The sequence below is a fragment of the Haemorhous mexicanus genome, chromosome 2 (genome assembly GCF_027477595.1).
Source record: "Haemorhous mexicanus isolate bHaeMex1 chromosome 2, bHaeMex1.pri, whole genome shotgun sequence".
Taxonomy (NCBI): domain Eukaryota; kingdom Metazoa; phylum Chordata; class Aves; order Passeriformes; family Fringillidae; genus Haemorhous; species Haemorhous mexicanus.
The window spans coordinates 82,918,638-82,944,268 of record NC_082342.1 but is presented as its reverse complement, the minus strand read 5'-3'; the positions used below and the strand labels follow the sequence as shown (position 1 = coordinate 82,944,268).

General features: G+C 38.3%; 1 protein-coding gene across 5 annotated transcripts in view; it reads left to right on the top strand.

Moving 5' to 3' along the window:
* DOCK9 (dedicator of cytokinesis 9) overlaps positions 1 to 25,631 on the top strand; it is a 112,970-nt gene that overhangs the window by 9,869 nt on the left and 77,470 nt on the right. For 2 of the 5 annotated variants that reach the window (XM_059839264.1, XM_059839262.1), the window contains exon 1: positions 19,876 to 20,116. The exons of the other annotated variants lie outside the window; for them this stretch is intronic. In XM_059839264.1, the coding sequence (XP_059695247.1) occupies positions 20,003 to 20,116 (114 nt within the window). In that variant the 5' untranslated portion in view covers positions 19,876 to 20,002. Of the gene's footprint in view, positions 1 to 19,875; positions 20,117 to 25,631 lie in introns of those variants that run through there. 5 annotated transcript variants of the gene reach the window in all.

The following is a 25,631-nucleotide window of genomic DNA, read 5'->3' as shown; positions in this document are numbered from 1 at the left end:
GCACAACTGCCCTTCACAGGCTGGAAGGAGTGCTGAAACATACATCAGTGAGAAGGTATAGATGCTTCACAGAAAGAGCTGGAGAGTTGAATGTCAGTAAGATAATTCTTGTTCTCATTTTAACAGGTTTGTCAAGAAATCAAAAGTCAAATAGAAATGCTGTGCATATCAACATACAGAAAAGAGGCTTGAGTTTTAAGGTGATGGAAGGCTTGTCATCCATTTTCCAGTTTGATCACATGGGCAATACTATTTCACATTCTGTTCTTTAATGTTGCATAATGGTCTTTACATCCCTTGGTTTCAGAAGAAGTCCTGTCCTTCACCAGGGTGCTGATTCTGGCAGAGAATCTGCTTGCCCTTCACTTCATGCCTTTCTGGACTTGTTTGTAACCATGTTGGTAAGGGACTATGAGGCAGCAGAATGGTACAGAACTGAAGCTTTGTGAAAAAAAGATAGAACGTAGTCTCACCTAGCCCATGTCTCATTTTTCCCAGTACAGTGATGTTGTCAAGTGGTATTTCAGATGTCTTTGTGCTAGGCGTATTTGCACCCACTTGCACTGGCATTTATATGTGCAATATCATGTCATCTGATGTGGTCGATGGTTTATGTGAAAATTGTAGTAGTATGTTTGTCTTTAAGGGATGTTCAAGGAGGCCACACTCTCACTGTTTGCTAGTGCAAAAGGATTTTAAATCTGTGTTGGTCCTCAAACGTCAGTGAGTTTAAAAAGAGCATTCAGGTTAATGAATAGATGACACACATCATTATTATTTGAAGGATGCTATTCTAGTTTCCTTCAGAAATTGTCCTGGGATTCTTGCTTGCCAGGCTTGTTATCACTTTGGAGTTATTTGCCTGGTATTGTACATGGCTTAATATGGTTGTTATGTTAATTTCTTCCCAGGCAGAGCATACAACATGATCCAATAGTTTTTCCTCGTATTAGATATGGGGTACCTATTAGGAAAGAAAAATCAAATAATCCTGCTGTATGCAGTCTTGCTGATAAAGTTCAAGGGACAATACATCCAGCATAATATTTTGGCAGCAATTCATCTCCTGTAGGGGAAGTTGGAACTTGTTCCTGGCAGAGCTCGGAACAAAGGAAAGGAGAAAGACCTGAACCCAAATGACCTTCTTAGACAAATTAAAAGTAAAAAAAGGATGTCTGAGTCTGAAGCTTCTGCTGCTCTTACCTGAATATAGTAAGCTGGATAAAAAACTGGATTTCAATTTTTTTTCCTAGTCTGCTGTATTGTTGACCATTATTTATTCCATCATGGTTTCATCAGTGTTCCTAAAATAATATCCTGAAATTACTCTATTGTAGCTCTCTAATGGAAATAATATTCTGTTGTGGTTATTGTATCAGCTAATTAAAAGCCCAGAATTGTCACTTTAACTTCAGAAAGCTGAAAGTTCTGTGACCACTAGATGGAGTCCACTGAGCATATTTCAGTATCAGAAATCCTGTGTTATGGCTTGCAGTGTTGAAAAGGGTAGGTGTTTTGTGTCTCATGCTTAGCAATAAATGCTCATTTATTCAGTTTAGATTGGCTTGGTCAACTTCCCAAAGTTCTTTGGGTTGTTATTGGAATGTCTGTCCTCAAGGTATATTTGAGTTAAGTTTGAACTTAAGGCACAGAACTGGCAGATCCCATTGCTCCTCTGTGAATCAAAGTGTATTACTCATGTAAGAATGGACCTGTGAGAAGACTGAGCTTTCTGCAGCTCTCAAATATGAAACTCAAAACTATTAGCTAAGATGTTTAGCATTTTCAGCTAGCAGGGCTATAAATCTATATGCATCTCTCCATCAGTGCCTATGTAATTCTGGTCGTATGTGTATGTAAAATTTGAAATAGCATTTCTTGATTTATGCCTCCTCACTTCTCTAAATATATAAAAGGTATAATAGACACAAAAAATACCTTGTACAGGTAGGACAGACTAAATCTTGCTCCAATTTTCATAAACATTTCCTTTTACTTTTGATGTGATCTTTGACATTCCTGGCATCTTGTATGAATGATGAACTGCCTCTGGTGTTCAGCCCGGTGCTATACTCAGTATTTCTAACGTCATGGTAGCTTTTTGTTTCTGTTGGATGAAAATCTCTTCTTAGGGTCTTGCTCAGTGCATAGATGCTCAGTCAAAATTACTGGGAATTTAACCATGCTGTTCTCAAGACCACTCCTGGAGTAACTACGCTGGCTTTCTTCTGAAGGATGAAATTCTCTTGGAGAAAGCTTTTGTCTTTCTGTTTCAGTGGTTAGTGTGTGGCTATCCAGTGTTCCACCACAGAATCATGGAAATGCACTGGCTGAAATGCAGATCTCTAGAAGTCACCTAGTGCAATCCCCTGCTCAAAACAGATCTGGTTAGAGCAGGTTGCTCAGAGACTGTGACAGTCTGGTTTTAATACCACAAAGACGGAAATACTTCAACCCCAGTAGCTGTCAGTCTTCATGGTTAAAAAGAAAGTAAATAAATCCTTTTATTCAAATGGAATATTCTGTGTCTGTTTCCTCTTGTTCTGTGACTGTATCTTCAAGAAGAGTCTGTCTCTTCTCTCTAGCTTCCCATTAGGTATTGCAACAGCAATAAGGTTTCCTTTTACCCTTCACTTAAGGCTGAACTGTGCAAGATCTTTTAGATTTTTTCATATGTGAAACACCACGATGGCCCTCCATTAGACTCAGTCCAATATATCAATATCTTTTTTGTCCTGAGGAGCCTGTTCAGCATGTTCACCTTGCCGTTCAGCAGGATGTCATCCCCTCATCCATCCTTATCCCCTCATCCATCCTTATCCCCTCATCCAGACCACATCTGGCTAATTGGGGTACAAGGATGCTATGGGACACTGTCAGAAGCATTCTTTCACTAACAGTATTCCATGTCCAATGCTCTCTCCTAGTTCACAGAGCCAACCATCACATCACAGAAGACAAACAGGCTGGTCAGGCATAATTTGTCCTGAGTAAATCCATGTGGTCTGCTTGGAACTGATATACATCTCTTACTCTCTATACATCAAGAAATTGCTTCCAGGAGGGTTTGCATCATAATTTTCCTGGAGATTGGAGTGAATCTGACCAGCTTGTAGTTTTCCATATCCTCCTTACCATTTTGGAGAGCAAATATGAGGGTAACTAATAATAATAATAATAATAATAATCCCTATTTAAACCTGTCCTCTGCACTCTTTTTGACAAATCAAGTGCTTAAGAATTTCAAGACAAAATAAAACTCACTGTTGTGGCCACAAGTAAACTTTCAGCATAGTTTCTTCTTTCTGAAGAAACCTTATTTCTTGAAGAGAATTACCTGGTAAAACTCTTCTATGAAATCTGCATGCAGGAGTCATTGCAGAAACAATATTTGCAAAAGGAACCAACATCTGAACTTTCTGGTCCTCTATGAACATTTCTACTAAGTATGAAGTGTTTTATATACACTTTTTACTCTTGCAGGGCTATTGGATCTTCAGGTCTTTTCTGCAGCACAGTTTTTTCAGGCAGAAGTGAGTGTGTTGCTTTTGAAATACTGTCATTGGCTTGTTAAGGCACTCCAAAAATGCCAAGCTGGTTTTCACCTCTGGGCTGAGGAGGCTTTAGGGCCCCATCTGTAGTGTTCTGAGCCAATGTACAGGCAGCTGCCAGATGAAAGGTAGTGCTCTTCCACCTACAAATGCTGTCATGTTTTGTGAAAAGCAAGGAATTCAGTCAGGATGTGTAAGATCTCTAAGGAACCAGATGTTCAGTCATGTCAAGATGGCATTAGTTTGGGCATTTTAAATGTCATCGACAACTTTGTAGGTAAAAATACAAGTACCTGCTTCTAATGTTTCAAGAGGTTAAGGATGTTTTTGTGGCCCTTATGCTAGGGCTTAGGTGCTTGAATCCTCCCTGAAGTATGTTCTCTTGCAGATAGGGGGCTGTGTCTTTATGAAGTGTTTTCCTTTAGTAGTGGCTCTTCTGAAGACAGAAGCATGTTTTGTAGTAACAAGTTCTCATTTTGATACTGAGAATTTTATAGGATGAGCTGAAGATTTTATATCAACCCAGGCTGATTCCCTAACCTTTGTATACGTTAAGCATCGTCAAATGGAAATTTGTAAACATTGTTTAGAACTGTCTGATTGCTAACACACATTTAATTTGTACCTGTGTCATTATACTTTCTTGGAACTCATTTGGTTGGCAAAGGATTGCTTAACATGTTGATTTGAAATCCTCCAGTTCCCAAGTGCAAAGTGATTATTAGTAATTTACTGTAATCAGAGGAGTGGTTAGCCCCTTAAAGCAATTTTTTGGAAGGAAACTGAACTTCTTTATTACTTTTCCAAAAGAACATGTCTCAAAAACACATGAATCTGAACAATCTGGAGCTAACACAGCTAAATAATTTTTTTGTCCTCCTGGTGCAGTCAGTGTAGATTGAATATAGTCTATAGCAGGGAGGAGCTTGTTGTTCCCCATATAAATGAGTGGTTTGGCTTAGGGGTGTAATGTTTGCAATGTGTGCTAACACAAACAGCTTGTAAGTCTGCATGCTTTCTGGTGTAGGCCCTTTTGCATAAACCAATAAAAGGCAGGCATTAGTGTTGTTTCCTCCCTATACCTTACATTCCTCCCCTCCACTCCCTGCCCTATGGAAAAAAGACCTTTCCATAGCCCAGGCTCAGCTAAAGGCAGTTTGCAATGGGTAGTTTGCTGCTCATATGTACAGTCTGGGCTTCTTCATATATTGATTTGTTGTGCTTTGGTATTTTTACCATTGGATTAAGACTTTTACCTACCTTGGGCTGTCTTTTAGCTCTCTTCAGTGGACAAAGTGCTGTCAGACCTTTGTAAGCATTTTTCCAGCCTCCCATTTGTCGTGGTTCTGGCCAGGACAGGGTTAATATTTGCAGTAACCAGGAGGTGCATGGCTAGTTCCCAGAGGTTATTCTCTACCACCTTATGTCATTTTCTGGGGACAGGGGAGGGGATCTCTTGCAGTGGGGATAGTGTGATGATGGTTCTGGTGTTACCAGGGGTGTGTGGTGAGCAATTGTGTCAATTGTTCACCTCTTTCTGGTACACTGTTATTACTATTGCTGCTGTTACTGTGTCTTCTTATTTAATTGCTGTTTCCACTATATTGTTTCCAGTATATTGTTCCAGTATATCTCAGCCTGTGATCTTTGTCCCTCTGGTTCTCCAGCCACCCACATTGTGGAAGAGCAGGGGGCAGTGAATGAGGAGTGTTTCAATGGCAATGGTTTGGAGTGTTTCAGTGAGGACACTAAATTGGGGAAGACCTTTACTAAGCCATGACACCATTTCACTTTGAGATGTGAAACTGAAGTGAATAATATTGCATTGTGTCACATTGCTGCCTGGATGGTCACTGCTTGTGCAGTGTGGTTGCTGATTACAATTCAAGGAATCTCCTTAATGAAGCTGGAAACTTCCACTTTGCACCAAATTAATAAAAAGTCTGCTTGTTGGCAGACTTATTTGCATTGTATACTATTCAGATTTCTCCTGCTCCCTGTGGTTTCTTCCTATCCTACTTGTCTCCATAGTTATTTCCCTTTCAAGCTTTGTTTGGAATCACAGAATCTAAGCTGAGTTGAATGGGACCCACAAGGATCATAAAGTCTGACTCCTGGCCCTGCACTTGACCATCCCCAAGAATCACACCATGTGCCTGAGAGAATTGTCCAAACACCTCTTGAGCTCTGGCAGGCCGGTGCTGCGACCACTGCCCTGGGGAGCCTGTTCCAGTGCCCAAACACCCTCTGGGGGCAGAACCTTTCTCTAATATCCAACCTAAACCTCCCCTGACACAACTCCAGGCCATTCCCTCAGTCCTGTCACTGTCCAGAGAAGAGATCAGTGTCTGCCCCCCCCTTCCCCTCATGAGGAAGTTCTAGACTGACAAGGATGCTTTTCATGGTGGTGTTACCATTGCATTGATCCATGTCAGTTTCAGTTGCTGTTTCTAAAATACTGTAGAAACCTGATGCTAAATTTATTCAAGATATAGTTGGAATTAAATTTTCTCTTAGTTGGATTTGAATTAGAACACCTCCCAGGGTCATTTCCAGCCTGAGTTAGATTATGGTGTTTGCCTTTTCAAATTAATTTTTTTTGTCTTCCTGTTTCTCCATAACCTAGCTAGTATTTTACAAGTAAGGTAATTTTCTAGACATGTGGAAGAACTGTCTAGTGCGTGATAACTTGTTGTTAACTGACCTGTTTTTCTTACACTCTCTTAAGGTGTAAGCTACTTTTTCTTTTTTTTTTTTTTTTTTGCTAGAGACATTTGCTGTTATAAAGTCTTTGAAATTGCATGGAAAACCCTCTAATCAGTGCTTCCTTTTAATGATCTCTTAACTTTTGACACCGTTTTTGTAAACTGAACCTTGTCAGGTCTCTGTAATCCTACATTTCAGATTGGAACAAAGTGGTCCTCTGCACTAGAAACAGTTAACTTGAATGTCTTTTTGGGGAATGCCTTCTGTGGTAATTCCCATGACTGTTTTCCCTTACATGTTTGTAAGGATGTCGTTATCCAGCCTTAATGAATGGAGCACTGCATTTCCCTCACTGACCTACTTCTTCTTTTCAAAGAGGGTAGGGTAGGTAGGGAGACCTTGCTGTGCAAGCTTCATGGTTATGTATGAAGTATCTCTGTCCTTCATAGTAGAATTTATGCCAAATTCTTCACCATGACCTTCTTTGTTCTCCCTTATGATAAAGCTGCTCATTATTAGCAGCACGGCCTTAAAACAATTGGTGTTTCTCCCAGTAGGAGAAATGGTCTAACTTCTGCCTTTCTGAATATGGGACTGACAGGAACTACTTGGATCACTGTCAAGTATTGTTGGGTTTTTGGGGTTTTTTTATTGATGTGTCTGCATGTTGTTATGTTATATCTAGGTTAGAAATGTAATGACAAGCATATTGACATGTGTTAGCTAGGCAGATGTTAGGGGAAAATGCTATTAAGTCTGAAATATTTCTTGTGAAGTATCATAATAGCTTGCAAATATTTCCTTGAGAAGGAAATTTTCATGGGGACAAATCTGTAGCTGACATCTCGAATCTGTTTATTCCCTCCCTCCCTGCTTTTAATTTAGCTTGCTTTAACTCCACTGCAACAATTGTTATTCTGTAAAGTTCACTTTTTCATCCAGTTTTACAATTTGGTAAGTAAATAAGTGCTTTCAGTTTAGCAGAAATATAAAACTCACCAGTACTCTCTGACAGGGTGATACAGCACTCTTGTGATGTGGATTGGGACAGCTGTGTTTTGCAAATTGCTTGCCTTTAAAAATAGTTTTCAAAATTTAAGATTTCTTCTCAGTATCAGTTGTACAACAGATACTGTTGCAGCATGTGAACTGGTGTCCTGTAGTAATAAATCCAGTCAGTACAGGTCTGAGTCACTATAAAACCAAGAAATGTATGTATTTTATATGTCATTCTATATTTTTGTTTTAGAGGTGGATGTTGATCTGAACTAGATAGTCTTTTTCTTTCCTTTTTTTTTTTTTCCCTTATGTGACTATTGATTATTTGCAATCAAGGACTAGTAAATTCAGCTTTTGGCAGGTGGGAGCTGACAGATCACTTTGCATGTAAGAAAGAAAGGGAAAAGTGAAGACAGTCTTCAGCTCCCTTGTGGTTTGCCTGAACTGATAATAGCATGCTCTGACATAGAGATTTGATTGAAAGAAGTGTGTATAGCATGCTGTTTTCTCTGCATAGCAGCAGTGATTTAAGAATTTCCCCCTTGTATTTTCAGTGTTTAATATTGAAGCTTTTTGTTTCAGACATTAAAAAGCACATGTAGGTCAAGTAAAGAAGTGTTTGCCAGTACGAACTCTGTGCTAAGCATTCTGGGAGACTGCTTTCTTGCAGCAGATGAGGATTCTTTGTGGCTGGCAGCAGAAACTGCAGCAGTATCTTTGCAGTTTCCTTTCATCTTTGATTATGTTCTGAGGATCTCTGAATACAGGAGCTCTTTCCATAACCCCTTGGAATATCTTTTCATCTCTGTGGTGGAGTGCAGCACATGCTGAAAGCCTCCTGTCTTCTGCAGCTGAGGTATCCTTTGCTTTTCATCGCCCTCTGATTTTTTGTCTTCAGCCGCTGGATTTTTGGCAGTATTTGGCTCAAGCAAATAGGATTACATTTCAGTAGCTGATGGTTTCTAGTCGAGGAACATACTAAATGTGGGACATAATGAGGATTGTACAAAGAAATATTTCTGCAAAGCACAGGAAAATTACTCGAGTCGAGCAACGGAAGAAGACATTCTGCAAATGCAATCAGGGCTGCTAGAAATGCAAAATTCAACAGATTGGGAATGGGTTGCACGACAAGCGTGATTCTGTTTAAAGGCATTCGTACAGTTTTTGAGAGAAACTGTGGCTATATATGCAAACAGCAAGGGGAAAACAATGCCCTTGAATACACAGCATTCAGCTTGCCAGATGAAGATTCAGAAATATTGATTCATTCATTCCTGGTAAATAAAAACTTGTTTCATTAATAATTTTATCTGCTAATTGAAAGCTAAACTAAGACCAGAATAGCATGTTTATTTAACATCTGCTATGTACAGACATGGATATGTGTCTTGTCCTGATGTTGTAGGATGTTATTGCATGGATGTGGCATGTTATGTATTTGTGCATGCAGCTGTAATGGTAATGCTTAAGATTCATATTCCTTATATCTTTTAGATTTGTATTGATAGCTCTGAAGAGTTTCCACTCTGTAATTGTTGTAGAAGATTGTCTGCTCTTAGATCTTTCTAAACATACTCTTGGAATGTATTTGGCACTTGGACTGAGGAACAACTGATGGTTATGTTATTTGAAAAAACTAAGGAAGCATTGTTGAGGAAACAGTAACCCAGCATTTAAGGTTTATTTTTTTCTTATGAATTTGAGTGCATTTTTTTTCCTCTGAAATGGTTTAACTGTTCTATTTCTGTTCAACTTCCTGAAAGGCATACAGGAGTGTTCTAGAAGGAAAAAAAAATGGTTAAAGGTAGCAATAACTGTTTCCTGAGCCTGCTTTGCTCTGAAAGGCTTTCTAGGTGTTTCCTGAGGTAAAGGAACCAGGATTTAAAGTAAGACTGTGGTCTTTGTGCCCCCCAGGTTTGTGACGTGTTCATGCGTCAGGTGTATTACATTTAGGCTTGAGGGGGTGGAATTGCAAGAGCTAACTAATGTGCATAACTTGCTTCCCAATTGGCCTAGTTAAGGATTTTAATCTTAATTCAAACCAATTTGAGTTTACTTGCTAATTGCTTTGTCACTGGCTCAGTAGTTGGGATGAGAGGGGCGTGGTGCACTGAAATAGCTGGACAGATTTTGAGCTTGTTATCTTGCTGGCATACCCATGCTATGCACCTGCAGCTATGGGAAGTCTTTAGAAATTTCATAAAGCTTTTGTTGTCTTTGTGCTGTTCAGGTCCTTTTTTTTTGGTGAACTGAAATTTAAGGGGGAAAAAAAAGGTGTGTGGTTGCACATATGTGTGAATCTATCTATATACACGTGTATATGTATGCACACATATATGTAAATTTTTATTCATGGATACACACACAAGCTTCTAGGAGGGAACACAGAATAATCTGAACTGTCTTCAGATGCTTTAAGTAACTTATAGTATGTAGATTACCCTTCATGATAGCATTGCATTTGCTTAATATATTTTGATACAAATAAAATGGCTTCCTCTGGGTATTAGAAGCCTTTTTACACTGTTAGCCATTTTTAAGTTAGCCTCATATAGAATATTGTTAGAAATTTGTTAAATTCTGTGTAATGAGGACTTTCAATTACTTTGGTAACCCATTGAATATAAGACCTAACACCCTTACTGGCCTGGAATTCTACATATAGTTAGGTGAGTGAATGAAGAAATACTTTTTTTTTTAATGTAATATGACTTACTGTAACTTGGAGTATGCAGTGAAATGTTTTTGCATATATTTTTTCTTTGTTTCACATGGTGCTGTTCCAGCAACAATTTTTCTTTAATTTTGTCCTGCAGAATTGATACAAACTGGCAAGATGTGCTTAATCTGCCATTTGCAACTGAAGTTTTACATCTGTCTCTTAGGGGGTTGGATTTTTTCCAACTCCAAAATGTCTAGATGCTTTTAAATAATGGAATTTTTTTCTTTTTCCTGTATGGCTTTGGTAGCTTGGTTTAACTGGAAGTAGTGGATTAAGATAAGATATTTTCCGGGGAAAATACCTGAATATTAGTATGAGGGAGTGTGCGGAATCAAGGAGTCAGAATGACTTCCTGTTCTTTGTAACGGACCAGTGTAGTCCAGAGAAATAAAAGTCAGGGTTTTACAAGAAAAAAACAGGACTCTGTTTAAAGGTCGTGCACTTGATGATCAGAGCTGGCACTGGCTATTGCTTTCTTAGGTGTTGTCTGAGGCTGGGGAGCAGGAGCTACAGATTTAGCCCTGAAGATTGGGAAGGAGGGATTCTCTGAAGAATGGCAAGGAGAGGGAAGATACTGCAATCCTGGCAACAGTGACAAGTGATTTTATGGATTTTATGAAGTATATAAGACTTGTATCTCTTAAATTACATAATGTCTGTATGCTTGTCTAGTTCTTTCCCTTCCAAAGTGGCTTTCAGGGGGACAGCTTGGGTTGCTTCCCGTCGAGAAGCTGTGCACAGAGGTGGAGGCTCCAGGAATCTCATCTCTGAAGAGAACCCATATGGCCAAGACCAAGAGTGACACCAAAGGCAGTGTCACTTGCTTGTGTTGTTTTTTATTTTGGTGATTGTTGCAACAGATGCAAGTGGGTGTGTGGTTTCATCTCTTTGTCTGTGCTGTAACATATCCGAGCTGCAATGTCTTAGCTGGGCCTCTTTGGCTGTAGCTCCTATCACGTCTGCTTAGCCACTTCGGATCAAATATCTCCTGATACAGAGCTATTGTCAAAACACCAGTGAATTTCAGGGACTCCTTTCATTAAACAACATATTGATCCTCTTGTAAAATCGATGTTGAAAACCTGAAAATTTCCAGTGAAAAGGGAACTCTCAGGAAGTAGCTCCACTTGAAGAAAAAATCACCTCCTCTGAGAAGAAAGTAAGGAGGCAGAGGCAGTTGATTTAGTGTATGTTTTTCTTATTTACCCTTTAACCCAGATGTCAGGAGGTTAAATCTAAAGTCTAGTTAAATCTAATTAAATTTTATCTTAAGAAGACCTGTTCTTTTGATTGCTTGAAGGAAAGATAAAATGAAGCCCATGTGAGAATGTCTTCTCAGGAGTACAGTTTATTTCTGTCCATCTCATGCCATTCAAACTTGCATTGAAAATGGTGTAGCTTAGCTTCAGGCATATTTCTAACCTAACACTTTGTATTGCTAGAACATGGGGTCTTGTAGGGTCTTTAGGTCTGCATGGATAAGGATCTTTATTTTAATAAAAAAATATAAATTTAGTTTGAGTTGCTGTTAAAAGCTGCACCAAAATTAATGAAATTATATTTTCCCCAAATGCCCATCTTGGGCATAATTATTGTTGGCAAGTGTTGAGAAAACATTTTAATGTGCTTAATTTTGTAGTGAGTTGAAGGATATAGTTTCAGAATACTAGCTTATTTACTTTATTTATTTTTCTCTATTTTCCTGTGATTTGAAAAAAATTAATCTTCAGAACAATAGTGCATGTTATTTCTTTTTATATTCATATTCTTGTTTTGTTTGGTTGTTTTTTCTGTTTTGGGGTTTTTATCACTGTGTAAGCAAACATTATCTTAGAGTCAAATGTTAGTGTACAAGTTAGGTCCTAAACAGCTGTTTTGGGTGGGTGATAAAGGTGGAAAATGAGCAAGGGTAAATGATGTGGTGATAACAGAACTAGCAAAATTTAAAAGGTTTGAGGCTTGCTAACAAGCCCCTTGAAGTATTTGGTGATGGAAGAAGCTGGGGTAAGTGGGCTACCGGCACCTATGGAAGAGCTGGAAGATTCTGAAGTGAGACAGACTGCACTGAAGGACTTTCACTTTTTTTTAACATATTTGTCTGAAAATTGCAGAAAACAGCTCCTCTTTTCCCATGCTTTCTGCTCAGTTTGCTTCTAATGGCCTATCCAGTACTGGCATTTCTCTCATTAAGCTTTAGAACCTTGTAATTTGGTAAACCTACTTAAGTTAGTATAATGGCTGTAGCTTGTGCAAGATGGGGCCTGATAATTTTAAGTAGTCTTTAAATTTGTTTTGTCTGGTGTTGAAAATACCTGCTATTTAAATTGCTCTTACACAATTTCTGAAAAGAAATGCGGGGCATTTTGAAATAGTACATGTACAGCTTTTAATAGGGTACGTTTAGGTGTTGGCTGGAAACAGAACCTGCTGCATTTTAGCAGCTGCAGTGTCTTAGTCTGTGTCGCCAGTTGACTTGACAGCAGCATCATCATTAGGTGCTCCTGGGTTTTTTGGTGACTGCTTTTCCTGTGCTGCTCATGACTCATCTGGTTTATTAATAAACTGTGACATCTTTTAAGATACACCAAAGTCTGGGCATGTGGGAAGATTGACTAATGACAGCCGTGAGCTACATCATTCTGGAAATAACTCCACAGGAGACACTCAAGTTGCAGATATTTTGATTTCAAAATGAACTATATATGTCTAATTTTTTGAAAAGATTCTTCTAATTTAATGTGTTGTGTTTTAAATAAGCCTTAAAGCCTTCATTTACTGAACAGCTTATATTAAGGTGTGTTCTTGCTGTCTGAATTTGCAAATGAATATCAACTTGTTTATATGAGGAAGAAAGGTTTAGTAGAAATACATAAAAGGAGAGAGTTCTGAGGAAGTAATTGTGCTGAGTAAGTGGAAGTTGTTTTATTTTAAAATGCTCAAACAGCTTACGCAGCAATTCTGTAATGGTGTGCAGACAATTTGTATGAGTTAGTCTGTTGTTACACTCTCATAACTTGCTTCAACTTGTAACTGTATTACCAGTGCCTTTTATTCATCAGCAAGGGGAGCATTAGGCTTCATTAGGCCTCTTAATGAGGAAGAAACAGATATGGATGAGTACAGCATCTAACTGTGGCACGGGGTTTTTCATGGGTCACTTGAATTGGAGCACTCCTTTTATCTCCTTTCATCTTACTGCTCTGGCTGAATAAAAACCTGGCGTCTGATGTGCTGACTTGTAGATTTGGCTAAATCTCCTGATGGTTTCTGTAGACTTCTTTTGTTTTGACCTTTCATTAGATTCCTTTGGGAAGAATACTCAAATGTCCATCTCCTCATATCCCTCTGCCCTCTCAGCAGGGGAAATTGCAGCACATATTCACCAAGTGCCTAGTACCTCCATCAAATACACATCTTTGGAAGATGCATGAGAGGGCTATCAGAAACAGGCTGGCAAGTACTCAGAGCCCTGGCATGCAGAAGATAAGATTAAGCATTTTATCTTCAGGAAAAAAGTCTTCAGGCCTGGGGATAAACTCAGGATAGTTGGTCAAGTCTGCATGTGTAATCCATTGTTCATCTGTGACAAAATGTGTTGGACTAGCACAGAAAGATATGTACTACCCAGCCCAAAAATATGGCCCCAGTTTACATCCAGGTGGAAAACATGTTCCCTTTGAATGTAGCAGAAGGGTATCTTGTGCTGAAAGAAGTCTAAATGTGTGGAGCTAAAAAAACTCCAAAGAGCAACACAACCCATCAAACAAACAAAAAAACCCAAACAAAAAACAACCAACCAAAAAAACCCTAAACCACCCTAAAAAACCCATACCAAAAAACCTCCTGAAACCCCCCTGTAAAGTTTTATATGGATTTAAGGAATGAGAAGAAGACTCCTGTGGTGGAGAAGCTGCACAGGTGGGGCTTTTAAGACTGGAGTCTAGACTTCACGAGCATATGGAAAGGAGTTCACATCTCTGCTCCTCTTTCTTGATTAATACTTCTATCCACTTGCTTTAGGAACAGCCTGAATGCTCATTTGACTCATCTATAGATGTAGGTACCCTATTCTGTCGTGAAATTAAATGCAACTGAAGTAAATCATGGAATCCTTGGGTTTGGGAGGGACACCTTCCCCTAGCAGGTTGTTAAGAGCCCCATCCAACCTGGGCTTGAACACATCCACGCACCTTCCCACACCTCCCCTTCCTCCCCCATCCTCAAGCTTGCTTGGCACAGAACTACAGAACTACTTCCGTTTGAGAGATTGTCTGACCTGGGGGTTTGATCCACTTTTTGTGTGTCTGTTCTGCCCTGTTAGTTTCTGATAGTCATAAGGTCCTGTCCAGTTAGGAAAAAAGCCATCTTTAGTCCAGTACTGTTCCCAAAGTCAGTCTTCTTGTGGATGTCCTGTCTGTAAGGACATATGTCAGAACCACAGTTAATTCAGAAGTGCAGTTTTAATGTTGACATCTCCTATTTGTTGTTTATGTTCTTTTATTTTTTTCCTCTGGGATCTTAAGGAAGTCTGGTTTTGCCCAAAAACATTCCCACTAAGATGGTATGAAATTATTGCATCACAAGTTGATACTTCATAGATAATGGTATGTAGATATGTGACATGGACAAAAGTTAATCTGTGTTTTGTTTAGCTCTGCTGTGATTTTACACTTGTTTTGATTTTTATTTGTCACAGTGTAAGAGTGCCCAAACTAAGCTACTGTATAATGAGATATGCCATGTCTGTGTTGACAGCTTTAGCCAAATTCTTATTCTGTGAAATAAAGCTTTTAAAAAAGGCATTGTGCAGAATCACTGTGGATCCAATAGAGATGCTCACTGCAAGATCCTTTAACTTTATACTGCTGCTAAAAGAAAGGTGTTTTTAGTCCAGCTTCTTAAATGGTAGTACAGACCTCCACATTGGTGTTACTTTTTTTCATTGGTGCAACCTACTCAAGATTGAGATCTCTTCTGTGTAGTATCTCAGCATTTCTGTCCTATCCAGGCTACTTAACTCTCTCCCTAAAAAGTGGTTTGAGAGTAATTTTCCCTGCAATGCAAAATTTAAGATTGTATCATTCATACTGATTTAGAGATACCTCTACAGAGAGTGGTTGTTGTTCTCCCTGTTATGAAATAGGCTTATTTCTTGCTTTGCCAAAGAAAGTGAACATAAGAAGTTGCATAATGTGTAGTACACTCCTATCTATTCTTATTTACCTATTTTAAATGTCTTACACATTTTCTTTTCTCATCCCTGTTTCCAGTTGAGAATGTTCTCCTTATTGGTGGGACTGCCAGTTACACGTTTGCAGTGTTTGCCATAGAAGGAGTCTTCCTGAGTTTTGTGTGACTTTTTGTGTTTCATCTGAGTGTAGCATGGATGGCAGGGGATTGCCAGGTGAACTGCATGCTGCATTCCATCTGCTATCAGCCTTTTTCTTGAACTTGTGAATATGTTCTTCCAGGGAAGCACTTATCTGTTGGTCACTTAGGAAACTTGGCAGCATTAAGATATGTATAGCTGCCACACTGAATCTTCCACTGACTTGTGAAATGTTAGCCTTGAATACAGCTGCAAGGCAGGCTGCCAAGTGTGGGAGGGCAGTGCTGGAATATCTCGTACTAATACAGATGAGAGCAAGAAGTACTGGCTTTTAATGGTCCTTGTCACACTGCTAAGGTGGGTCCATATTTTCAGATGAGCTATTGCCTTAAAAATCCAGCCCAAACCAAAACCCAACCAACCAAAGAAACCCAACCCCCAAAGCCTTAGCAAAACAAAGCATCAACCCCCCTCCAGTTACCTATCCTTCTCATTTCTGAATTATTTTTTAAGAGATGCTGTGAGTTGCCAGGGAATTTAGAGACACAAAGTGGAGTGTAGCCGCAGAGTAGAGAACAGGTGTAGGGTTTTAGCAAATAATATAAAATCCTTCTCTTTTCCCATATACAGGACATGCAAACCTACAGTAACTTTATTCCTTCTCTTTTTCTAACTCCTCTCCCCCCAACTTCTATAGGTTAGGGACAGTTCTTTCCCTAGAACAGCTTACAGAGGCAAGTTTGATGCCTGTAATTATAGCTAGTAGGTTTAGTGACGTTGATGCAGATTTCAAGTTGGACTTGAAGCAAAAGAAGTGCCATCAAGCCAAACTACTCAGATTTTAGTCTGTTCCTACATGGAGGCTGGGTAGTTAGTTATCTTTTCTTCCATTAAAGTTCAGAGGAAGTTCTCATATGCTGCCTGTTCCCTTACCATCTCTCACTTTTTATTATGTGATGTTGTGCATTAGCCAAGTAAGTTCTTGAAGTGAAAAGTGATTTGAAGGAATCAAATCTTTTGTCTCTTGGGCAGCAGATTGGCTGGAGGCATCACTGGGGTATGCCAGCACTCCTGAGAACTTTGCTACCTATGTAATTTTGTAATTACTTAGTTGGTTCCTTGGGACTGTATGATGCAAGAAGAGAGCCAAATATTTGGCTGTTGGAAGTGGTGTGAAAACTATGGTTCCTAAAAGTACCATGTGAAGTCCTTCAAGCCACAATGTTTGTAAAAAGATGAATTGCATTGTTTCCATAATAATGTGAGTTATTTTGCAGATCGGTCTCTAGCTAGTAATTTCCTGCAGTTTTGAGAACCATGTTGGAAATGCAGTCAGTTTTTGCACAGTGACATTTTCTGTGTGTGCACTGTATTCCTGGATTTTCTGTTGATCATTATTGAGGTAACTAACTGACTGATGCAACAAACTGAGTATTATTTTTGTTCCTTTTTTAAAAAAATTGCATTCAAGGAGGTTAAAACTACAGGTCATGTAACAAGATGATAAAAGTTTCATCATGTGTTAAAGTTCTGATTTTCATCTTTCACTTTGTGAATTTTACTGTATTATTGGTAAATTGTTTCAATAAACTTCTTTATTAAAGTAGCTTAAATATTTTGACTGTGTGATGCCTGGATGAACAATATCTCTTGGGATTTTGTTTGTTTGGTTTGCTTTGATATTTTTGCTGTGGTGTTTTTGTTTGTTTGTTTTCCCCCTAAGTATTTTAAAATTAATTAAATTGTTGGAAGTACACATCAATTTGGCAGTTAAGGTCTATTTCATGCAGGATACAGATCCAAAGGTAGTGCCTCACATTTCTGTTTTTGTTAAATGAAAGAACCTCTTCTAATGGTATATCTGTGAGTGAAATGAAAGCTAGAAACTGCATGAGTCATTCATAAGGAAAAATAGCTTCTATATCTTTAAACTGATGTTGTAAAAATGCTAGCCTGTTGTCTTTCTTCTTGTCCCTCATCACATTTGGAGAAGAATAGGAAGAACGGCAGGGAAAGAAAATCACATTTATACTGAATTAAAGTAATCCTGATGCATTCAGGAGAAGTACCTGAGTAGGGTAAAATAATGTTGCCATTTAGAAGAAGAATCCTTTGTTAAATTAAGCAGAAGAAATACTACTTACAATGTATATAGTTTTTAAGTCTTTATTAGTGTGAGTGTTCACAAATGCCTTTTGCATAATAGGGTTGTGCATTTCTGGTTGCAGTTAAGTATAATTGCAGACCATCTCAATGAAACAAATTCCTGTTTGGCAGCTGCATCCTCAAGTAATGGTGTAATTTAGTCTAAGCTGTTCTGTGCTTCCGTTCTCTGAAAACAAAGGGGGCTGGTGCAAAATAAAAAGTGTAACTAAATGTTCCTGAACTATTGTGTACCTTGCTTTATACACAGGAAGATCTGTTTTGTAAATTTGACTAAACTGCTGGTTTCCTTCTTAACTCTTAATGAAGCTTTATAAAGAACTGTTTTCTGGAGTTTGGTTTCTCAGTATGAGAAAGGCAGCTTAAAAAGTACATGGATTGAACTTGTATTTCCTAGAGAAACAGTCAGAAACATAATCAATCATTATTGTCTGGACTATAAATAAATGTTATTATTTCTTTCTGTCCATTCTTTAGAAATGTAGTTGCATTGTGGACACAATTTCAGACTTGTTCAGACTCAGCTTCATGAGTGCAGGCTGAAATAGGAGTGTGTTACACAAGTGTGAGTGTGGAGAGAAGAGGAAGAGAACGGGAAATCAAAGTCTTAGGTCTGAAGAATAAGAAACCTGTGCCTCAAGTGGTGCCTTCTTAAGAATACTAGCAATAAAGTAGAATAGTTGTGCTTCTCCACGACTTCATCATCTTTCTGCAGTTTAAGGTGACTTTCTCTTCTATTAGAGAATAGATAAAAAGTTCATGCCAAATTAAATTTAGGATGTGAGTTATATTGAATTGAGATAACTGTCCCAAGAGAACTGAGAACTGAATGAAGGTGGTGGCTTAGTTTCCACAGCTGTCTGGTTCCTTAGTAGACAGAGAGTCTAAAATAAGGATATGTTTCTCCAGGGAGCTGAATTTTCTCTCAGATGTATTTTTGCTTGGTAAATACAGCTACTGAGGTTTTTGAACTTGGAGGTTGCAAGTCATTAGTGTTGAAAAGAAACAAAGGGAAAACCAAAATATTCCTCTCAAAACCTGGAGAAAACTGCTCATCACCATTCACTTTTTTTTTTCCCAGGAGGAATTTAGCTAAAACTACTGTGTGGGGAAATTGGAGTAGTCAAACCTTAAAAATTTCCAAAAATGTCAGCTAGGTTGCATACAAAATTCCTTTGCAATGGCTTAGAAATGATTCCAATAAAATTGCTGCTTCTTATTTTGCCACTGTATGTATGTGGTGGACAGTGGCTGTAAGTAGTGCTATGGTAAGAGAGTAGGTTGGGTTAAAAAAGCAAAGTTGAAGCATGACTTGTTGCCTGGGGAGGTGGTGGAGTCACCATCCCTGGATGTGCTTAAAAAAAGACTAGATGTGGCACTCAGTGCCATGGCTTAGTTGAGGTGTTGGGGTATGAGTTGGACTTGATGAGCTTGAAGGTCTCTTCCAACCTTGTGATTCTGTGAATTCTGTGATTGAGTTTATGTTGTAATTAAGGACTGGAATGAAGAGAGCAACCACTGAGCACTGTTGTAGCCTGGATATCCTGAGGCCAAGAGACACTTCTGCAAGCTGTTCACAAGACAAGGCTGACACCCTGCAGGGTTTTGTACTGGCCAGGGGCAGCGAGTGATGGCTGGCTGGTCTTCATGGCTGCAGAAGTGTCTTCTTCCTAAGTGTCTTCTCTCAAAATGTTTGAAGATTTTGTTGTGTTGTCATCCCTGTGTTTTTGGATGCTGATCAGTCACGGACACCTACAGTGTTGAAGAGTTGTGAGGAGTGAGGAATGAGCACAAATAATGTGCAATACAGGAGTGAGCGAACTGCCTGAAGAGAGGAAAGAGGCAGAGGGATATTGGTAGTTGAAGAGTTAAGTTTTTTGAATTCTGTTTTGAGTTAGTGTCTTTGTGGAATATGTAAGATTTTTACTGTAAAGACAAGTTGGTGTTAAGTGAAACTTTTAATACGGATTTAGCACTAAGATAAAAAAGGTCATGCCCACTCTACCCCCAAAAAAGAGCAATGTATCTGTTCAGGGAGAATGTCCTTGGTTAGTGGTGGATTGTTAATAGCACCTGAGTAAGTGACATTAATGCAAAAAAATTTAAAAAGCAGAATACTTAGGGTTTCCTGTTGTCAATAAGTGCCTAATTCTTACCCTAAAAATCTTTTTGAATTATTGAAAGCTTGATTTTATACATGCTGTAAAATATTCAGCCTGTTTTACATTGTAATTTTAGATATGCACATTCTCTTTTGTGTTTGGTTCATAACCTTAAGGCGTTAAAATGGATCCACCTTTTTTTTTTTTTCTCCTTCCCCAGAGGAGTACAGCATGTTTAGGGGCTGGCCTTTGTCTGTCATGCATTCCCACCATAACAGATTTAGCAAACTGCAGCTGAGAAGTTAGACTAGTTTGTGCTGCTTGTGCCAGGGAAAAAGCTTTTGTTTTCACTGAATCACTGGCATGTGGATTACTTTGATGCCAAAAAACATACAGTTTTGCTGCTGTCTGTATTTTCAATGAAAGAATGCAGGCAAGAACAAACAGAAATCCTAAGAAAGAGCTTACTGTAGAATCTCCACAGAAAGGCAAGGATGCAGGTCCTTGTGAAGTGCAAGCGGAGAGTCCTGTGCTTGTGCTGGTAAGAATTCTTTAAACAAGCTGCCTCTTCCCTTTAATAATTCCTGTTCTCTCTGTCAATGAAAAACTTCTTAATCTGATGCAGATGAGAAGTTCCAGCATTCTTACTTGTGAATAATTTGCATTTAGGATTTAGGTTTGATTCTCTGTGTGTTGTCTGCCTTTTTAATTGATTTTTACTGTTCTAGTTTACCGGGTCTTGGTTCTCTTTGAGTGTGACTTTGGAATTTGGCTTTCAGACTAGCTGCTTTTCAGCCTCTTCTATCTAGCATATTTAAACAGCTCTTTGAACCTAGCATGAAAACTGCATATGCTTTAAAACTCTTTCTAACACCTCTGTTTTTTATTTGCCCAGCATATCTTCCAATTAATGTATCTTTGAACTTCCTAAAGTGTGCGTGTAACAGTTAAATTTTACTTAAATGATCAAAGAACTATCTAAAAAATTAATGACTACTTCTGTTAAAGCATCTGTCTATCTGTTAAAGGACTTATTTTTCAATTCTTTCAATGCAAATTATTTAGGAATTTAAAGTTTTTAAAAAGCTTCCACTGAAGGAAAAGGGAAATTTTCTGTCTGTGGGGGAAATAGTCAAATAAGAACTATTTTGTCTGAAACACTGCTAGACACTTAGTTCTGTTGGAACTGTAATAGTACAGCAAGAGAACATAGTAATGAATCCACTAACTCTGTTCAAAGGAAAATTGGTAAATTAGTACTTTTATATCAGTAGAAAGAAGTACTTTGATAGTTCTTACTAAAATTGCAACTTCATTTAGTATTATTTAATGCTTAATTGCTGCTGCTGATGGTCCTCTCTTTGTCTGCCTGTAGTTGAAGTTAGTGGGGTGATCCTCAGATTGTAGTGTCCCCTCTCTCTTGTTTGAGCTTCACACTATGTATTTAAGAATTGAACTAAAACATTTTATCCATCTGCATTTAGTAATACTCATCTGTAACTTTTGGGGAATTGTTACTGTATATAACTGAAATCTTACTTGTGTGCTAGTAAGAGAGACTTTCTTTTCCTTGTCACTGGTTTTTTTTTGGTTTTTTTTGTTTTTTTTTTTTTTTTTTTTGGTTTTGTTCTATTCAGAGAGTTGTTAGTAGAATGTGGGATTTTTTTGGATGGGTGTGTTCTGATTTCTGGTCCAGATTTTCATCAGTACAATATGAGCTAATCTTCTGTGTGCTTTCCTGCCTTTGGAATGTTTAACTTTATTTAGAATTGTTTTTATTCCCCCATGAATACTCAGAGAGGATATTAGTGTTTCTGCAAATACTTGGAGTACTGCAGCTAATCAGCAAAGCACATGTACTTACTTAAGAAGAAAAAAAAGGATAACACAATACTGTGTTTACTTATAACCATTTATTAGGTACCTGTTAATAATTTTTTAAATACTACTTAATTTAATGTTAATGGAATAATATACCTCCAGTATTTGCTCTCATTTTTTCATTTTTGGGTGAAGTGGATGCATTCAACACAAAGGTCAATATTTAAAGGGAAGAACATTTAGGTTTTGCATAGGTCACATTAAAAATGTCTTCACTGTCATTTCAGTTACTCTTTTGTTCTTAATCTGTTTAAAAATATATATATACACACAAGTGTACATATAGCATAGTTATAGATCCCTTGTGTCTAGTTATTGGGGAAAGCTAGATTAAGGGGTGCAAGTAACCTGCAGCAAGTGTGCTGCCAGGCACACAGCAAAAAGTAAGGTCTGTTTCATTTGACATTGACATTTGGGTCCATTTTTATTTCATTGGGCTGTGATGTTGCAGTCAGTTTTTATTGGCACAGTGAAGGTAGGTACCCTGTGGTTGGTGCAGGGCGCAGTGAGGGAATAACTAAGACTGACAAAGTTGCTAGTTGCTGTAACATATTCTAAACAGCAGAATTTCTTGTTTTCTGGGTTAAACACCTGGGAATTACATTAGATAGCAATTCTCAAAGCATATGAAACAGGAGGCTTCTGGTTTACTCTAGCAATACTTCTCATTGACTATTGTCTGAAATATTTTTTCAAGTGTGGATGTATTCCTTTTGTGCAAATATGATGTGATTTGCCTAGCACTCAATTTAAGTATTCTTTATGAAGATGAGATAGAATCAACTGTCAGGAAGCAACAGGTTTTTTGTGATATTAATGTATGTCATATTTTGTGATATTATTTTTATGTCATTCATTTAATTTTTTTAACTGTAGCTAACTGAGAGTCTGTTGGAATATTGAGGGAGCTGGGTATCAATAACTGGAAGCATCCCATGTGTTATTGAACCAATGTTATTTGATTGAGTGCTGTGCCAGAATTAACTTTTCCTGATTAGGTGGGTGGGTTCACAGAAGGAGTCATCTGCTGCTTTCAGTTCCAGTATGTCAGTGTGTGTGCTCCTTTGTGTCCCTGTGATTTCAATTACATTGTGTCATAACTTTGCCCTTGAGGTTAACAAGCAAGAAAAGCCCATGGAAAAAGCATTTAGATTTTCCAGGTGGTGCCTCCAAACCCTGCTTGGGATGAGCTGCTGTTGTTGTGCTAGCTGTTGCAGAAGTTAGTGCATGAATATTCCTGCTGTCCAGCTGCATTTTGATAGTCACAAGTAGTAACTCCCTATCAAAACAGATGATGTTTCTGGGAAGTTAGATCTTTTGGAAGTCATCTTTCTGCTTGGAAACGTGCTGGCAGTATAAAATGTAATAGTTAAAAGTAAGCTCTAGAATGTAAATAATTTCTTGAGTTAATTTTTAAAACCTCAAGCTGGGCAATTTATTTGTAGTTTATTATGGGATAGTAAGACACATGGAGCTGTTACCCATGTTTAGTATTAAATAATCTTATTGTATGTCCACAGTGGATTTCCTCAGGCCACTGTTAAGAAATACATAACACCTGTTCATTTATTTATATGCTGCTTCCTGCTAGTGGCTGTAGCTCCATTTTATTCCTTATGGGAAGTTGTTAATTTGCAGGTGTATAAGCCAAACATATTTTTATAAGGTAAATCATGTTCTGTAGCAGGAGGCTAACAATATTCAGTGTGCTTAGCCTTACCATCTTTTCTTTTCTGAGAAGAGAATTGGACAATAGCAATTGTCTCAATTTAAGCATGCAAGAAAAACATGTCCTGTGGGGTTTTTTTCTGTAATGTGTAGTGTAGGTAATCACTGAACTCTTAGCTTAAAATTTATTTTATCTGATGAATTTTGACACTGCTTGTCCAAATATATATACTGTATTCTGACAGATTAAAATGTTTGCTGTGTGGGTGTCATGAGTGCTGTTTTGAAATATTTCCTATTTCTGATAAGTTTCCATCCTTATAATACTCAGGCAAAACCCAAAGTGGTATGGCAGAAAATTTGCTCTTTTATCTTTCAAAAATATAGCATTGGCTGGCTTGAGACCAGCCATGAACGCCTATGCTCTTGGCATTTTCCTAGATTACAGAAATAAAAATGTTGTTGGCTGCAGATTAATAGGAAAAGTTAAGCCTTATTGTAAAGACTGACTTTTAGTGCCTATAAAGTTGATGTTGCAGTTTTAACTGGGCTGAGTTTTATCTGTGTCTGCTGGTCCATAAATCATATTTAACAATCGTGTTACTACCCATCATATTTTCTTTTATATTACATGAAGTAATAGACCAGATTTTTTTTTTTTTTTCTTTTGTAGAAGAGCCTGAGAGAGAATCTGCTTCCTTGTGCTGTTTTATGTCTGGCTAAATGCCAGTATCAGTGTGTTGTTTATTGTTTTCTTTTTTCATATCTGGTCCAAACTTATAAAACATCCTCTTCCTTTTGAATCTGACAAATGACTAAGAAAGAAATGAGTAACATTTAGGAGAAACCCAAGGAAGCAAATTCTTCATTAATTTTTACATAAATGATATTTCTGCAAATCAAGTACCTCACTGATTAAATAGGAGAAGTCTGTATTTAAGACCTCAGCTCCAGTGAGCTTTAGATTCTTTAAAAGCTTCTCATGAGGGAGGATTTTTCTTTTTAATCTTGTGTTTACGGCATGCATACAAAATGTAAGCAAAGCTTATATTCTTTTAAGATTCCTTTTAATGAATTTTAGAGTTGTGGTAAGCCAGTTTTGTGACTACAGGGCAAAGAGAGGCATTTGCAATTAATTGGATGATTTTTAAAGCTGCATTTTTGGGTTTTGAATTAGCTGTGCTAGACAAGTGTGTGTTTGCATGCCCGTTTAATAATTTTAGTTACATTTTCTTTAAAAGTAATCCTTTTCCTCTGGTTTTGCTGGTAAAATGAGAGAAGCTAGAACTAGCTTTCTTCCAGGTGGTGGACTGGTTCTTCCAGTCTTCACCTGTCACCTTCCCAAGAGAATTAACAGGAGGATGGACGTAGCTCTTCAGCACCAGGGAGAAGTGGATGAGAGTTCTGATCATGTGCAGCACCAGGTCAAAATCCAGTTGAGATGACAGCTTTCCCTTGCTACCAGGCTCTGGAAATGGGGCTGTGATCTATCCACTTGCTAGTTCAGATAATAGCTGTCCTGCTTTGTGAGCTTTCTGACAATATTGACCAAGCATGTGTTTATTCTTTCCTTTGAAAAGCTCCCCAAGTTGCCACAAGTGGTCACACAGCGTCAGATCAGCATTTCAGACACAGTCTGACTGGAAGGCCCCTGCTTGGAAGGAATTCTCTCAAGCCAGATCACCTCCTCATCTGTCACAAAGCTCTGGCTCAGTTGCTGCTCTTTGTGTGAGAAGGCCACACTTCTCAGAAACGTGCCATGGGAGAGGGGAAGGCTCCTTCTGGTGTCAGCCCTGCTTTTAATTGCTTTAAGGCAATTGTGAAGCCAAACCTTTTCAGCTAACTGCAGAGACTGTCTACACAAATCAAATGATCTTTCTCTGCACAGTTTATTTTGCAGGATTTATTTTTGTTTCTCCTAAAGGTCAGTCATCCTGCACCACTCTCAGACCAACCTGTCACCACAGCAAGTTGTGTATAATTTCTCATGACAAACTCTTGAGAAGGAGGGGTCACATGGGAAAGGAAACTTGACCAAAAGGAGTGCCTGGGCCACATTGCTGTAGTAGTCTCTAAACCTTTCTTTAATGTAAGAAAGAGTGTAATCCATAAGAGCTCAGGCTCAGTGGTTGGCAGGTGGGCATCTTGCTTGCCTGGATAGGTAGAGGGAGACCTGTCACTGAAAGGGAGAGAAAGGTGAGCAAAGGGTGTTTTGTTTTCTGGCTGATGTGTTGCCTTGTACTTCACTTATAGACCAGTAAAGTTTGAAATGCTCTTGGTGTCCTGTTATCTCTCTGTGCTTAAGGAAGAAAAATTGTAATGGACAGTTATTGCCTTAGTTGAATGAGTTGGAAGAGGTGAAGTTGCTGTAGTTTATTTGGAATCAGAACTGGTTATGACAATCCTTTGGAGTGGGGCTGCTGAATCTGAAATTTTGTGAGGGGGTAGTTTTGCAGTGTCAGTATATAGGAAATGTTTCAAATAGTTGGGTGGACAAGGTGTTAAGG